The 17,760-nt window shown below is 37.8% G+C and overlaps 1 protein-coding gene across 4 annotated transcripts in view; it reads left to right on the forward strand.

Annotated features, from left to right (window-relative positions):
• The first annotated feature begins 3,922 nt into the window (after positions 1 to 3,922).
• LOC137283497 (lethal(2) giant larvae protein homolog 1-like) overlaps positions 3,923 to 17,760 on the forward strand; it is a 120,828-nt gene continuing 106,990 nt past the window's right edge. For 2 of the 4 annotated variants that reach the window (XM_067815027.1, XM_067815030.1), the window contains exons 1-4: positions 4,138 to 4,228; positions 4,396 to 4,496; positions 15,171 to 15,268; positions 16,044 to 16,125. In XM_067815027.1, the coding sequence (XP_067671128.1) occupies positions 4,413 to 4,496; positions 15,171 to 15,268; positions 16,044 to 16,125 (264 nt within the window). In that variant the 5' untranslated portion in view covers positions 4,138 to 4,228; positions 4,396 to 4,412. Of the gene's footprint in view, positions 4,263 to 4,395; positions 4,497 to 15,170; positions 15,269 to 16,043; positions 16,126 to 17,760 lie in introns of all 4 variants that reach the window. The other 2 variants (XM_067815028.1, XM_067815026.1) reach the window with 2 other exon arrangements.

A 17,760-nucleotide genomic window follows, 5' to 3' on the forward strand; every position in this document is an offset into this window, starting at 1 on the left:
AGAGAATGATGACAAATAACACGTGTAGGTTTACACCATCAAACGCGAGTTACAGCAAGGAAGATGTAATCTCTGTGTCGCATGCAGCCTGAAAACACTTATGGGCCGAAACTGTTTTGAGGATACCAACGGAATTTCGTTACATAAGGAATACACACAGGCATTTGCTGTGTACTTTGGTAAATAAGTGAAATAAGGGGTTTTTTTACGTCAGAAAATTTTCAGATTTCTCTACCAAAGCCAAGGTCATCGTTTTTTTGTTTACGAATTCAAATAAATCAACTGTGTGTTTTATTATCATAAATAATAAACCATTGTAGCTACCATAGCTACCAAAATTTACGTATGCTATTTGCTATCACAGCTCAACCAACACTCAAAACTACCTAAATATAAAGCTTTGCAATCTTCCGTACTGAAACAAATGGCTTGCTACGTGCCTGTAGACATCATATTTTCATGTAACATGATTAATATCGAGGTTAAAAACACAGAAATAGGATCAAATTGGATCAGTAAGTATACCATCCAAGCATCCGAAAAGAACTACACTGCTGGGATATATGGTTACGATCAGACAAGAAATACCATGGATATTTTTAAACAAATGGCATGTGATGGGCATCCGGCCTCCTGACTGTTTAAGTGAAGAAATTTTGCTAATATGGACAGGAGCCCAGTTCCTTTGTCCGTCGAAGGAGTGGGCTCTGACCAATTTGCGGTCTGCTTTCGTAATTAGACCGTTGGCGAGAAGCATTATTCGCTCCGCATCAGTGCCCCTTTAAATGTATAGAAAATGTGCAGGAAGCTCGTCATTTTGCTGATTTCTCGACGTCACCAAAGACATGCCGAATTGTTGTGTTGCCGTCAATTGTTCCTTGGGGTCGGGTGATGGTGTCACTGTGCACAGACTTCCACCAGACTCCGTAGTTTGTGCTTAAATTGGTTGTTAGTGTGTGCGAAGTGAGCTTTGTGGAAGCCTGTGGTGTATACTAAATCGAATGGTTCGCCCCCTACCACGCTTCCAGGATAGAAAATGGAAGTTTCATCGAGTTTATAAAATTAAGACTGCTTACTACACATTGCTGACCAAAAGGATTTTGCATGGATAAAACGCTTTCTTCCTCGGAAACGAGGTTGTGGTCGAGGTGACAACATTATCGTAAGTAATCTTATATTGACCCCTTATATTGACCGATTCCAAGAGTGAAATTGTTATGTTATAAGCAATGTCATGTAAAATCCTAATGTCCATCAATAAAATACATATTTTACTACCAGTAGAAAGTAATTTTGATTTTGTAAATCGGTGAAAACAAACTTCATCCTCAGACAGTGCGCCGCCATTTTTGAAAACCCTGAAGTCACGGGATAAAGTCCGTTAGAATTATTGAGATTATGATTTGTTCTCGTCAAGTTAGAAAATCAAAACTACTTTTTATTGGTAGTTAAACATGCATTTGAATCATGGCCAAAAGGATTTTGCATGACACAACTTTTAACATAAGGACTTCTTCCAAGGAAGCAAGGTGGGGGTCGAAGTGACATTTATATTGCAAGCAATGTTATATTGACCTCCACCTCAATTCCAAGAGTGAAATTGTTATGTTAAAACCAATGTCATGCAAAATCCTACTGTCCATCAATAAAATACATATTGTACTACTAGTAGAAAGTAATTGTCCCTTTGTAAGTCTGTGAAAACAGACATATATAAATATATATATATATATATATATATATATATATATATATATATATATATATATATATATATATATATATATATATATATATATATATATATATATATTAATTAAATAGCATTCATCCCAAGACAGGGCGCCGCCATTTTTGAAATTCGTGAAGTCAAATCCATTTGAATAAATGAGATTATGTATGGTTTGTTCTCATCACGTTAGAATGTATGCATTTTGAAACTTAATAAAAAGAAGCGATCTGCGAATGGATAACAGGAATGTAATATGTAGACATTTCATAGTTTTCCTGTATGAATCATAATTTGCACGCACGCCCTAGTGTATGTCGTCTGCATCATTACACTCAACGACGAAAACAATGATTCTGTTGAAAGCTACGACAACTTATCAAAAACAAAAATGCAAATATTAAAATTAAAGTTATAGGAGCAATGTCAGGCTATTACCTTCTTCGAGGAATGTATCCATCAATATCCACAAAAACAAGAGATATATAATTCATCTGCAGATATCCCAAGTGATGTGTCTTTTAACAGTCTAATATATGAAAACGTGATGTATCGTTTCAGGTTTTTCACATTGCTGTATAGTTTCATTGGTTACCCAAGATAGCACACCTGGCAACTAATTGCATAATGTGCGTCATTCTTTTTAAAAAGTTATTTAGTTAGCCAATAATGAGCAATCAATCAATGTATTGGCGGTTAATCCTTTGAAAGAAGGGTGTTGTTTTACATAGACACAGACACGACAGAGTGTATTCAGTATAGATTAGTAAATGTACATACATAAACACTACCTTTTGACAAATCCCCCATTTTAATCCCCATAAAATTAATTAATCAATCAGAGTGTCATCGGTTAATCCTTTGATCGATCCAGACAAAAGAAATGCCAAATGGGGGCCTTTCTAAGAGGCGTTACCACTAATTATACCTGTTATAAATTCATTAACTGAGCATCAAGTGAATGATGACAAATAACGTGTAGGTTTATACCACCTAACATGGATTACAACCTAGGGACACCAAGTGATTTTGACAGAATCGTCTATGAAGACAAGGGTTGTAACCCGAAAACTAGGCAAAGCAGGAGACAAAATTAAATGATAGTAGATTGTGAGAACATATAGCTTTCATTTTTCTCAAGAGATTTCGCGATTTCAGGTTTGTACAAACCTGTAAACGAAATAGTTTAACCCCTGAAATGTAGATGAATACTGCACAGACCCTCATTTCTATACCCCCTATTACGTCACGGAGACGCGCCGCTCTGATTGGTTGAAATTTCGTTTGCGGCTGAGAATTGTGCACTGTTGACAAAAAGGTCGATTTAAGGTAATTAAAGATCGAAATGAGCATTTTTAATGACGGGGTTTCATTAACAACGATGTCAGCAAGTGATTTTGCATTTGTACCCTATTGGAGTATGTGTGACCTTTAAATTTAGCAGACAGACAGGCAGACATATAGGTGTCAATAAACCACACATTGAGCTTTCTCTGTGATAGAAGCTGCTTACCACAATCAACAAGTTTTTTTTATGTAACGTGTTTTATTTACTTGTTTGTGTACGCAACCCAGATTAGACTACTGCTCACGACCTCATACTCCGGGCATGCATACTGCTCAAGCTCCGCGAACCTAGTCCCTGCGTATGCGTTATGGGTGCAGCGCAGCACAGCTGTTGAAACCATTTTCCCCCGAGAGCTGGGGGAAATTTGGTGAATTGTTTGAACTCCGATTTCGCGGGCTTTTTTTCATCGCTTTTTTTGCAACTTTATAAGTTGAATTGGCATTTTTGATGATTTGTTTCGGTAAGTGCATACCGAAAGGTATCAGAATCTCAAAGTTGTGTTTTGCGTTGCATGTGACCTTTAAGGGGCAATGACAGATTGTTGACATGGGATAATTCATATATCGGGTTATACCGAGTCCACTGTATAAGATAACATTCATTTGCCTTTCTCAAAGAGATTCAGATTCATAGAGGAATTACCAAATTTAACTCTCTCTCTCTCTCTCTCTCTCTCTCTCTCTCTCTCTGTGTGTGTTTTGGGCAATAATTATAAAGATCATATGTTAATATGTTTATAGCAAAAATCATGTGTAATCTCGAACTTTTGCTATAATTGTAACTACGCCCAGGAAATGACACCTCAACACTGAGCATGGTAAAACAACGTCATGAAAAGCTGCGTTCCCTCCTTAGCAGCTTTTGCACACCCAAAAGGAAGGTGTAATTACAAAGACAATATAGTGCGACAATGAACAGATCTTACACAGTTTGAATAATGATATAAGTTATACAGTCAGTGGCCTAATTCCTATATGTTATTTAGCCGAGATAACGTGTAGCAAATCTGCTGATTTGTTCTCATCGGAGCAAACGTACGTGTCAGTCGAAGCGCATGAATACATAAACAAACCCTTGAGCTCAGAGCACGCTGGGTTTGAAAATTTGGTCCTGCTTGAATGATTTGACAGAGTGCAGCTTCGGACTTCTTGGTAGTAGAATACCAGTTTTCGCCAAATCTTACCGGTAACCGAATTAGTAGACCTACACATGTTTACGTTTGCAGTCATTGATAAATCTAAAAGCATGTGCTTGTAATTTTCCACGTTGCGTTCTCCAGTGTACCGGTTGATAATCACCGTGTGTTTTATGTTTACAGGGCTAGATTCGGGACTAATGTTCAAGTTTTTTAAGAAGCAACCTCCGAAGGAGGGTGAAGGAAGAGAAAGATTGAAAAAGGAACTCTTTGATTACAGGAAGGTATGCTAATCAGCGTTGTTGCATATTTGTTTGTGTTTGATTTGTCAAAGGCATGCAGCCATGTTGGATTTTACGACAGATGACTCATTCAAAACATTCCGCGGTCTAGACGCTGACCCTTGTCCAGGTGACTGGCAGCTTTATCATATGTGTTCGCAAATGTTTAGACGATATTTTCTTAATGTCTGCGACAGAACCTTCGTTGACATGCAAAAGTGACAACAGATTAAATGTTCATTGACTGTGACAGACCTAATTATGCTTTGGCTCGAGTCATATGACATGTAAGTTTCTGCTAATAGGTCTAAACACTTCCGAATAGGATTTGTAAAGCCGGTCTTAAAAAATTTAGTTGACTAGGAAAGAGTTCCCCGGTACCCCACTCTTTTTACATATAATATTTCCATCTTCCCAGTGTAATATTCCAACACTAAAATATGTTCACTGATTGTTTTTTTATTTTATACCTGTTTTTGTTAACTGAATGTATATTTAGGATTATAATGTCAGTTTGTAATTTTGGCTTTTGATAGGGGTTGGGGTACAGTCGGAACAGCGATACGGCCCTTATATGGAGCCATGACTACATCGACCTAGTGCCAAACATAGTTTATTGACTAGAACATGGACAATTTTAAAACAAGTCATTCATTGAATTTGTTGTTAAAACATCTAATGCTAGCTGGAACAAATAATTTGCAAAGCCTGTTCTAAAAATCAGCATACGCAATGTGTGTTCAGAAGATAATGAATATTTTGAGGAGAGTATGTTAGTAGGATCACTTAAAATGTTTTTGCATTTTGGAAATTTGGTGCTCATAGCAACTGCTGATACTTTTGATAGGAAGCCCAGTAATTTTAGACACAATATGTATGATTATTGAGTGTGTCCTTTTATTCTGGACAGATAGGTTCCTGAACCAACTCAAAAAGCCCTACCTTTAGAATACAGCAACACAAATTTTAAAAACACGTCATAATGCTCTTCTAGGTAATAGACCGATCCAGTTCGGGCCAATAAGCCCCGCCCACTCCGTTTTTTGACGTTTAGGGGGACAACCTCTGACAGTGGCGTGACTGCCAGTGAAACGTATGTACATTGAGAACGGTGTTGATGAATTCTGCTTGTGGTACTTTGGTATCCGTAGTTTATGAATGATATCTAAAGGGGAAAGTTTTACGTATTTTATTCTTAATATATCTTATTTGACAGACAGTAATTAGCGAGTGAAAATGAGTTATATGACCGATGAAAAATCGTCTCGGCCAGCGGCTGCGTGTTGGAAGCATATTTTTTGTCGAAATAATTATTCTATCTGGCATTTCACGTCCGTGTAAGATACTAACAGGGAAGTGAAACTGAAGTGTGTTGTTTGTTTTTTTACCTCTACACTCCCATCGTAATTCTATAATAAACCGGGATCACAACCACATGTTCAAGTTGCAGATCGTTTCGGTATCTATAAATAGATTGTCAACACTGCGTGAGGAGCCTTCAGTTCGATCACTTATTCGATGTTCTAATTTAGTTCAATCACCTATGTGAAATCATGGGTTTATACTTTTGATTAACAAACCAGAAAAATATTTCCATACTAGTAGAAACATAGTCAGAAGCAAATATTCAGCAGCTGATTTTCAGTAAATCTCATTAAAATTTCCCTCTTTTCAAATCTGTACACCATCCTTAAATGACACTGATTATATGGAAATATATTTTTGTAATCATCCTCTTCAGTTTATTTTTCTGTGTGTACTTTGTTATGGAATCCTAATTTACAAACTTTTACAATACTGGACTTCATTAACTGCTAGCGTTTATGTTCAGGTACATAACACCACCATAACACTGAAGATCCAAGATACACTCTGCACCTGTACACTGACCCATCTTTCAGAAACAATAAAATCCCTGAATAGAATCCATCTTAATAAACACCATTTTGGCTCTGTCATGAAACATTGGTAACCTCCTCAAAAGCTGGTGATTTCTAAGAAGCATCACATCAAATCTGTGTTAAATGTGTGTTTCAATATACATGAATAGTCAACTGTGATTTTGTAAGTTATTCTGTTACAAGACCGAATAATGCCTCACCAGGGTGTGGCCAAAACATAGCACTTGTTGTTGTCTTGTTTTTCAAACTCTCTGGATGTTGAAGTAATTTTAATAAGAGTGACGATATGAGTAATCACTTTCAGACTAATCTTATTAGCAAATATATATTTTTTTTTAAAAACATCTTAAAGCAGAAACTAATTCACTAAGGAGCCAAGAAACTAGTGCCAAGTTATTGCTCTGCCATGACATGTCTGTTAGTCTTGTCTAAGTATCCCCGATTCTGCTTTTAAACCATATGAATCGAATGTCACTCAGTTAGGTATACTTATAATTGACTATATTACTATTTATCTTATTACCTTTCTACGTTTACTAGAAGATGCAAGAGTTTTAAAAGATATCTTGCTATCATTTCCATTCAAGTAATTAAAATGACAGTTTTACTGACTGTATTATTCCTAAAGTGTACCAATGTACCACTCCTACATGAAAAAAAATATACATTAACAAAAATTAGAAACAAATAATATTCTCTTAGTTAAGAAATACAATTTTGTTTAATTCCCTCCAATATTCCAGAAAGTCACTAGACTATTCTTCTCGCATATTTTTCGTCTCGATCCACATCTCTTTATGGAAATTCCGAAATATTTAAGGCATGGTTTTATAGACACTCATTTGAAATGCTTCTCATATTTTGGATATTGCGTGATAAACATCTGCTTACACTGTTCCTTTGAATTAAAAATATTACTCTTAAAATATTTTGCGCTATTAACAGATAGTGTACTGCACAGTAGCCCTTCAGATTGTGCTTTTGAAACTTGACAACATCATAAAATGTGTGACAAATTTAAGAATATCTATGATCGAAGACAACCATATCACATTGTTTTTTAATGTAACAAGTTTTGCCATGTTGAAAATCAGATCGCTATCAGATTTGTTTACATTGTGTCAGGGCCTTCTTGCCCGTCTCGTTTCAGCTTTATTGTTTAACCAAACCAATGCCCAGTATTGACTAAAACCATAAGCAAAAACAATTTTGTAGCTACAAAAAATATCCGTGTTTATGACACTTGCGAATCCTTAAACTGCTAGTTGTCATCTAATTGGTAATGGTTTTGCACATGTGCGAAAGTGGGGAAATTCATGCAAATTCTCAACTTCGAGCAGACGTAGGTTTCCAGAACAACGGTGCCGACAGTTAACTGATTGTGAGGCCTATCGCAGTCCTTGATCAATCTCACTTTTTTTGTCTTCACCAGAAAGGTTTGTTGAAGGTACTCATCAAATCGCAGCAATGTATAATAGATATTGCGAGTGTGAACAACATAATTCGAAGCTCATCGCTTCGGAGGCTTCGTTTGACCCCAGAAATAAGTCTGACAAATCCACAATGCGCGCCCGGCCTGCTGATTGGCCGAAATCGACACATGCGCGAGCTTTGATTGACAGACTGGATCAGTCTGTTGTGGGTGATTTTGATCAAGAGTGTGTATAAGCTCCGCTCACTGATGTTTCATCTCTACCAACTGTCAATACAGAAACCCAAAGATGTTGCGAGTTTCCAGTTGTTTACTGGCTTATGCACATTTTTTCGTAATGACTATTCATTTTTGACTATTATTTCTTTGTATTAAGAGGTGCTGAGTTGTTGTATTTTGTGTATTTATTAAATTTAGTCCGATTGCGTTACACTGGTCACAATCTCTAATATTCTATTGTTTGCAGTTTTGGTCAATTGAAATAATCTAAATATGTTTTATATTGTGATTTGAAACGCAACTGTTTGGATCAAATGAATTATAAATGTAAACTAGTATCCATATATATCTTTTTCATTCAGTAATTTGCTTCATTACACTGAAATTATTTTTCGAAGCGGTAAGAATGCATCACACTGAATACGTCAGCCATTTTTGTGCCGTTTCGGTCAATGAATTCTATTTACTAGAATTATTTCAGGGGTTTAGGAATAGGTTTAGGGGTTAGGGTAAGGGACCTAATTTAATAGAGTAGGTAGATGCATGAATACCATTGGTTTTCCTTTTGCATTTTTAATACTTTGTTAATTTCCATGATGTCACAGGAATGACCTGCTAAATTTGTGCTATGTGCAATATTGTGGACGTAGCTCAGTTGGTTAGCTGTCAGGTTAACAATCCGAAGGTTGCGGGGCTGCGTCCAAAGGGTTCTCACAAACTTATTGCCTGCCTGATATGTGTTTGCTGGATTGTTGCTGAAAGCAGCACAAAATCATATGGAATTAGAGTGTTTTGTAACTTAAATACCACACGATCAATCCTTTCTGGATTTTACTTACATGTGAAAACAGGGACCAGAGGCAGATATTGTCTTCCTGTTATCCGGAAGATTCCAGCGAAGTACTCGCAGAGAGAGCAAAGATGTGAAATTTCTGTGAAAATACCTCTCCACTAAGCCAAAAAGGTATTATAAATGATTGTCTTTCAAATAACGATGATTGGATCTTGCCTTATCTATTTGAATTAAAGGATATTTTTGCATAGATACATAAACATTTTAATCCTGTAGAAAATATCTAATAAAGGCAAATTCTGAATGCAGAGTGTATTTTCCTTGATGTCAGATCAAAACTTACAGGCGATCATGACATCAGCCCAAATCTTTGTGGTGGGCCTAGATAGGGGAATTTTATTCCTTGAATTGAATGTACATCACCCAGTTAGGGCTGATCCCCGAAGCAGGTTTTCTCACTGAGGAAAGTTTCAATTCACTTCAGCAGCCCAGTCAGCCTTTTTCCGGTAGTCAAACCAACCACACTGGAGATGGGACTTGCCCAAGGGGAAGGCACAGAACCTGGCCAAGAATATCTTGGTCAGAACATTGTAAAACAACGCTACTAGATTGTGCGAGAACAACAGGATGGCCTGATAGTCCACATATTAATGGCAAGTCGCTTAAACTGCATTGGGACAAGGCCGTGCCCATGTATGCTTACCTGAAGGAGCAAAATCTCCTAGATCAATTCCAGCAGCTTAAAAACCTCATGCCCTGTGAGCCAGTTCAACCCACAACGGGTGCCCGTTAGGAACCTTTGCAAGAGCAGAATCCTAAAGTGGCAGCTGACCTCAAACTTCTTACAGACGTCCGCGTCAACCTCTTTCCTCTTCCTCATAGAAACTCTTCCAACAAAGAGCCAGTTGGCCCCAAAATTTGGGACCCTCACTCTTCCTCTTTTTCATTTTAGACCAAACTTGATAGATATAGTAATCTCAGCCTATAGTTGTGCCTTTTGCTATTTACAGATTTTTGGCATTTACATTTAATTATCCCCCCGGCATGTAATGCGGGGAGATATAGTTGACGCCTCGTCCGTCTGTCTGTCCGTCCGTAATCATTTTGTTTCCGAACCATAACTCAGAAATCATTCAATAGTTTTTTACCAAACTTGATAGATATAATGATCTCAACCTATAGTTGTGCCTTTTGCTATTTACAGAGTTTTGACATTTTAATTTTTTTTTGTTTTTCCATGCAACATTTTTGGTGTCAAGTGTAAAGAGTATGCTTGCTTCCTTAAGGAGAGAAACTGTTTTGGTCAGTTTCATCTGTGCAAATAGACTTCTAGTTCTTCTTCCTAGGGACTGTTTTGTCTCATTTGTAGAAGACTCTAACTGCCATGTCCGTCCAAACATCCTTGATGCTGACTGATACTGTTCAAGTTTCACCTGCTTTCACTTGTTCAGGTTGTGTTCAATGAAATTGTTCAAATGTTCTTCACTCTACGAGCTGTTTTGTGTCATCCTTCAATGGATATCAACAGACATTTTACTGTTCAGTTTCCCTCTGTGCAGTGCAAAGATACTCAGATATATTGTACCAATTCAAATTGTGCCAAGGTTCTTGATCGTTTGAAGATAGTTTTATGAATTATTAATAAACCCTGAAGACAAGCAACTTGAGAAAGTAACTGGATTGTTTGTGTGTTACATCTCACCTGTTTGCCTGAAGTGAAAAGTGTCATTTAGAAGTCCAAATCTAATACAGCCCCAGGGCTTGGTGGCATTCGAAACAGGTACTGGAAACTGTTCCCTTGTATGCAAACACCATTACTCCGCTGTTTTAATTCTCTTGCGGACACAGGTGATGTTCCTCCATGGTTCTGCAAAGGTCACACGATACTCCTTCCCAAAACAGGAGACTTGACTGATGCCCCAAACTTCTGCCCTATCACATGTTTGAATACACAATGCAAATTATTCACAGGGTGTTTGACAAACCTCGTGTCATTTTACTGCTCTTCCAATAATAATTAACATAGTTTACAGAGAGCAGAAGGGGACAAGAATCAACTTTTTCACCAAGTCTGCTCAGAACCAGTCCTTTGTGGAGGTCGTCTGAGAAGCCATTGCATCATGTGTACATGCAGTGTGGAACAGAACAGCAATCCAACCGACTCCTTCGCCTGGATGAAATGGCTGGTTTCAGATGTGAAACTGAGGGCTTCCTTTTTGGTGCTCAGAACCAGTCACTTCACACTCGCAGTCGCCAGAATGTGATTCTTAATCAAAATGTTAACATGAAATGTCGACTATGCAATGAATTCAGAGACTGCCCAACACCTGTCAGTGGATGCCCTTCCTTGGCACAAACAGCATATTCTGAATGACATGATGGTGTGTCTCTCTGCTTTTACTACGGTATCTACCATGTCTGTGACCCTGAGGTCCATCCATGGTACGACCCTGAACATGTCCATGGGGTCCTGGAAAATGACTTCTCTGGAATAGGCCAATATACAGCCTGAGACGAATTCCAGCCAATAAAACTGATCTTGTCCTTTTTGATAAAGCTGATGAAATTATTTATATCAGTGAATTTTTTGTCCCTTTTGACAGCAACGTGATTGGCAAGATTCAGGAAAAGCATGATAGATATGCAGACCTCGCCTTTGAAATGTCTTGCTTGCATCCCAAGTACACGGTCGTCAGGCTCCCCATTGTTCTCGGTGCCCTTGGTTTGGTACCTTCTGATCTGTTGGTGCAGATCAGGAGAGTGCCTGGGTTCTCCACCTGGAGCACAGACATTTTGACAATCTGGGTAATGCAAAAGGCTGCAGTGTTGAAGAGCCTTCATTTTCTCCAAAAAGTTCTTGGTGGGTTTGACTAGGCAGTGTTTCCTGGTAGAAGTCCCATTCGCTGTTTGGGCCGTGTGTAGAGGGGGCGAGGGCCCTGAGCTGATAAGCCTTATCAGCCTGACTGTGCTAGGATCACCCGAACCCTTTCTGCTGCAGTTCTATCTAAATCTTTAAATCATAATAGTTCATTTATCATGCGTATTACTCCATGCACAATGCATGCTCGTATTATTACCCCGACATGACATTAGAAGGAAATTTGGTCCCATGAAATTCACACAACAGTAATCTTGTATACATAATCAAAGTCCGTTAGTGAGAAGTTAATTGGTGAAGAGGCGACTAATGGGATCGGGTGGGCAGACTTGCTGACTAGGTTGACACATGTCATTGGTTCTCAATTACACAGATCGATGCTTCTGTTGTTGATCACTGGATTGTGTGGTCCAGACTCAATTGTTTACAGACCATGGCCATGTGGCTGGAATATTGCTGAGTATGGCGTAAAACTAAACTCAGCCATTCACTAATTGATGTAGCTAACTGATCCAATTAACAAACCAGCACAGCTCACAGCTTTCCACCTTTGAAAGATCAAGATTCAAGATGGTGCCATGTATATCTGCCGATTGCTGAAAAATTTTGTCCATGTATTTTGAAAGGTTTATGTATTTTGTATTTCATTGTGCTTGTATTGAAATGTGTTCATATTTATATGCTATTTGTTTCCATGATCTATGTCACCTAATGTGATGGTGTGCTAAATTTTGACATGATGTGCTGAATGCAGGGATTGTTTAACATTCGAGGGGCATGGTGGGCGAGCTGGCTAAGGCGCCAGGCTAGTGATCCAGCGAGGTTTCGGTTTCGGGATCAAGCCCACCTGTGACTGGGTGTAAAAACCTTGGGGTCAACTTTGTGTGCAGACTCTTTCAGTGTTGTCACAACCCCTAGTGTACAGTACACAATCCTGTGCACTTAAAAGAACCCACGAATTCGTTGGTATTTGACCAGATGGTGGCCACATGAACATGTGCATACACCTAGTTGCGGGTACAGCAACGTGCAGTAAACTTGGACAAAGTGCTGTGACTATGTGTCCCAGTCCACCCAGCTGTCAAATGGGTACCTCGTTATGATGAGAGAGCCACAATAAACTCGGTGCGCCTTGTGGCAGCAAGAGTTGTATATTCCCCAGGGAGTTGAGATTGAAATACGATGTGCTGTTGAGATTGACATCCGGTGATTGAGGGAAATACCTAGCGCCTAGAGAAATTGCCTTGCAGTTTGATTTGTGCGCTATACAAGAACACATAATAATAATATAATTCGATCATCTTTTTCAAACTTGTCACTTGGTCCCGAGCGAATCAACTCATCTGGATTTGGCTGTACCTTCTTTCATAATTTCATCATCATGATTATGTACAAAATCCTGGAAAATGGAAAATTAGTCAGTGCAAGTTACTTATTTTAAAGTCACTTGCCCTGTGGCAAGTGGCTTTTATGAAAAAGTGAACCCCTGCAGAATATCCGTTATTAAAATGTCCACTAACTCAGATACGTACTTGACATGCAGAAATAGTTGCTTGTTAGCTCATTATCCACTCTTGTATACAGATAGATAAGATAGGAACAGTGTTATCAAGTTGTCAGATTAGTCCTATAGGCCTTACTGTTCTGAGCAGATAATTTTTTCATTCATGTTGATGGGTCAAAAGGTCTTGGTGATTTTAGGACTACATTAGCCTTGTTTATAATATATTAAAGGTGTTGGTCTTCAAAGAAGTTGTGGAAGAATTCCACTCCGCCATTGCAATTTGCAGGCACTTTGCATAAACTTGGTTAGCTGCACATGTTGGAATATCCTGTAACTGTCAAGTTTAATGATTTTTATCACAATCTGCACATTTTTTTTTATAAAACAAGTTAACTATATGGCCTCTGTGGTAAAATGAAATAGAATTTGGTATGTGTAGTTAGTTGTGTGTCTGCACATGGCTTTCATTGTATTTTATATTGACATTGAGTTGCTATTACTGTTATTTTTGTTGCAAGAAGTAAGCAAACTTTGTACACATGTTGCAGTTCTCAGCAAATTCCTTGTTCCATTTGAATGCAATATGTTTGGCTTTGTTTGACCATGATTCTGTGCCTATGGTTTGTCAACCTAACTTTAGGAACATATTTGCAAGCAATGCAGGATAATCTCCAAATTAAACTTGCAATAATTATTCAACGAGTCGAATTTACGTGTCATATGAATTATGTGTGGAATGTACTAATTCTCAGCTTTATAAATATATAATATTCAATGCGTATATATAACTTAAAACGAAATGCCTGCGAATTAAGGATGTGATCGCCAAATTTCTCGGCACGCAGTAAAAAATAACAGCCATTGTTGACTTCAAGCACATCACGTCGAGTGGTACCCAGTCTAATATTTTCTTCATAATGAAATATTTTTTGATAGTTTGATCAATGTTTTTGTTCTTTGATGAAGAGAAAGCTCTTATGTTTCCCATTTTCTAAAAATTAGTAACTTTCGGTTTAAATAATTGTCAACAAAACTAATCTGTCTAATGTTATATCACCGATTGGACAAACAGGAACGATCACGGCAATGGCAGTAAACGAACATCTCTACATGAATCATGATGCTGAAAAAAAGTGCCATCCTTTTGATATATCCAACTATTTTATCTGGAAATAAGTACATGGTGTGAATAGGTAAATGTTATTGTCTCTGCACAGAAATTACCAGATTTATCGAGTTTATTTAGATTTTGTTTGGATAAACCCTCCCATGAAAGCATTGTGACCCGAAAGGGCGTGACCAAAGTCACAGTTTTGCTAAGTGACAAGACACAAAGGATGTTTGTAAATATGCGTTCGTAAGCAGAATCTGAACTCTCATACATTGAAAGACTCAATACCTATATAATGGAGATCATGAAACAATATCACAATATTTGTAATTGTACCCACCCTTGATGAAAGCTTAAGCATGTACACGGCATGGCAGCCATGAAGATAAATATAAAGGAGTTGGAAAGTGACCATTGATACATTCTATTGCCGGGGGGATATAGTCGACACCTCATCTGCATGTCCGTTCGTAATTATTTTGTTTTCGGAGCATAATTCAATAATTTTTACACCAAAGTTGATAGATAAAATAATTTGAGCCTATGGTTGTGCCTTTTGCTATTTACACATTTTAGGCATTTTAGTTTTTTTGTTTTCCCATGAAACATTTTGGTGTTAGTCTAATGGTGGGGTGGGCTTTGTTTCCGGAGCAGAACTCAAACCGTTCAATATTTTTCTGCATAACTTGGCAGATATATCAATCAGAACCTAATGTGGTGCCTTTTGCTATGTACAGGTTTTTGTGATTTATTATTTTCTCTGTTTCGGAATGTGTAATGAGTTCATTGTTCAAGTTTCGTTCATAACTGATGTTTAATGTTTTTTAAATACTTTTCAGTGTGTGGACCATGGATTTCCAAGCAAACCCAGTGCCCTGGCATATGACCCAAAGCTTAATTTGTTGGCAATTGGAACCAAGTCTGGGGCAGTGAAGATGTATCCTTGAGTTCTGTGAAAAATGTGCTGCAAGAAAAATTTATGTGAAATGATAGTGATGCTTAAAGTGAAAAATTGAAAACATTGTGATACCAGGTTTGTGTATGAATTAGAAAGTGAAAAATGTCTATCACCTTGCTGATTGTGTACACATCATTAAGCTGTAGTTGAAGAGATTTGTTTGGACTGCCATACTTTTTTTTATCTTTAATAATACTCTTTCAAGTGTCACTTTGTTGGTGAAGCAACATTCGAAATACCTACATAAGCATTTGTGAAAATATTAAAATGATATAATCATTCATAACTTTATGCAACACTAATTAGCTAATTTAACTCAAGCCTTCAATTGTCTTGGCTATAAAGATTTGGCCATGTATATTACAGGAAAAAGATAAGCGATCACATGAAAGCACAAGTGTTCTTTTACTTTTTGTAAGATGACTTCACAAGGCTTGTTATCCCCCAGGCATGTAATGCGGGGGATGGGTATAGTCGACGCCGCAAAAACTCAACTCAGAACTCAAAAACCTTTGAACATTTTTCTGCAAAACATATATATATTGCCGGGGGGATATGTCATCTTTTGAAGACTTGTCTGACACTGACTTGTTTTTGTGGGATGGGAGGTAAGAATTTTGCTTAACTCTTCAGAACAGGGTTTTGTCCAGTAAGTAAATATCTTGCACGCTGCAATATGATGCCTATTCTAACACATTCCCAGGGGTACATGCTGGAAACTTGTTGAAAGTAAACTTCCTTAATTTCTTCTTAGATATGGTGCGCCAGGTGTTGAATTTAGTGGATTTCATGAAAATGATGTTTCAGTTGTTCAGATGTTCTTTCTGCAGGAGCAGGTAAGAATGCTTGTCACCATCAAATTCTGTGTATAGTCCAGCAGATAATGGCATGATTTGTATGCAGTTGTGCATTTTCAGGTTATATGTGAAACTAGTTAAAATACTAAGAAAATAACACGTTTCAGATAGGGAGGCACTCAAAATTAGTTTTATAAAAAGCTCCAAAAATATATTGTGACGGATTGAGCCACTGTTACTGAGATTAAATAAGAGTCATCTCCCCTTTGTCGTGACTGTGCTAGTTATGTCATCAGTCAAGGATACCATTTGGTAATCAGTCAAATAGGCCTATTTCAACATACCTCAGCAAGGAAAGCCCTACTTTGGACAGTTCAACATGTCGGCCAGTTTCACAGTCGGTCAAAATGGCGACATGCTGACAGCGACATTATTTCGAAAGATTTCCTCACGGTATCACACTGAAATCATAGGGATGTGATCTGCAGGAAGATAGACCTTGTATCCGTAGAAGTATCCAAACTTACCAAACGTGTGGAAGGTGTTGAGGAATCCTTGGAATTTCAAAATCAACGTATCACACAGGTTGCAGGGGAACTGTTATGGAAAGAAATTAAGGAACTCAATAACAAACTGCTGTTTCCAAAGATGTTTTCAAGGAAGAGAAATTTGTTGGTTGATACATGGCATTCCCAATCAAAAGACCGATTTATTGAAGGAAATACGTGTGATTTTCAAGACAGTTCTACACATCGATGAAAACACAGTGAATGACTACCATTGTCTCCTGAGAATGCCTGGCTGGAATATCGTGGAAGGTGTTCGCAACTCATCTGTTCCCGTCATCGTCCCGCCTCGTCTGTCTGTCCGTCCATAATCATTCTGTTTCTGGAGCATAACTCAGAAACCGTTCAGTATTTTTAGACCAACCTTCATAGTTATAATAATCTCGACCTATGGTTATGCCTTTTCCTATTTACACTTACAGAGTTTAGCATTTCTATTTTTTTTATGCTGGGGGGATGTAGTCGACACCTCATCCATCCCTCTGTCCGTCCGTAATCATTTTGTTTCTGGAGCATAACTCAGAAACCGTTCAATATTTTTAGACCAAACTTTATAGATATATTAATCTCAACCTCAGCCTTTTGCTATTTACAGATATTTGGCATTTATTTTTTTGTTTTTGTTTTTCCATGGAACATTTTTGTGTTAGTCTTCTGGTGGGGTGGGCGCCGTTTTCGAAGCAGAATAAAAGCCGTTCTATATTTTTCTGCAAAACTTGATAGATATATCAGTCAGAAGCTGAAGTGGTGTTTTTTGCTACTTACAGGTTTTTGTGATTTCTTAGTTTCTCGATGTGTGTTTGTTTATATCCAGTTCATGTAGAAAAAAATATTATGCATTTTTTCTACCAAACCTATTCTCGTCCAAGGTCTGGAAGCAGCAACTCAACGTCTCTATCATGTTTCCTTTTCGTTATGGGTGAGGGGCAGATTTTGCTGAGTCTGCACAGAAATGGTTCCCCCATCAACCATAGGTGTTCCATCCCACTGAAGTCTCAAATTGTTTCTTGTATCTTGTACCCATAAACTGGAAATGTTTCCTCTGATGAATTAAGAATCAACAACAATCTGTTCTTACCTTCATATTTAGCCACAGCAAAATTTGTGC

Source organism: Haliotis asinina, chromosome 5, assembly GCF_037392515.1.
Source record: "Haliotis asinina isolate JCU_RB_2024 chromosome 5, JCU_Hal_asi_v2, whole genome shotgun sequence".
NCBI classification, from domain to species: domain Eukaryota; kingdom Metazoa; phylum Mollusca; class Gastropoda; order Lepetellida; family Haliotidae; genus Haliotis; species Haliotis asinina.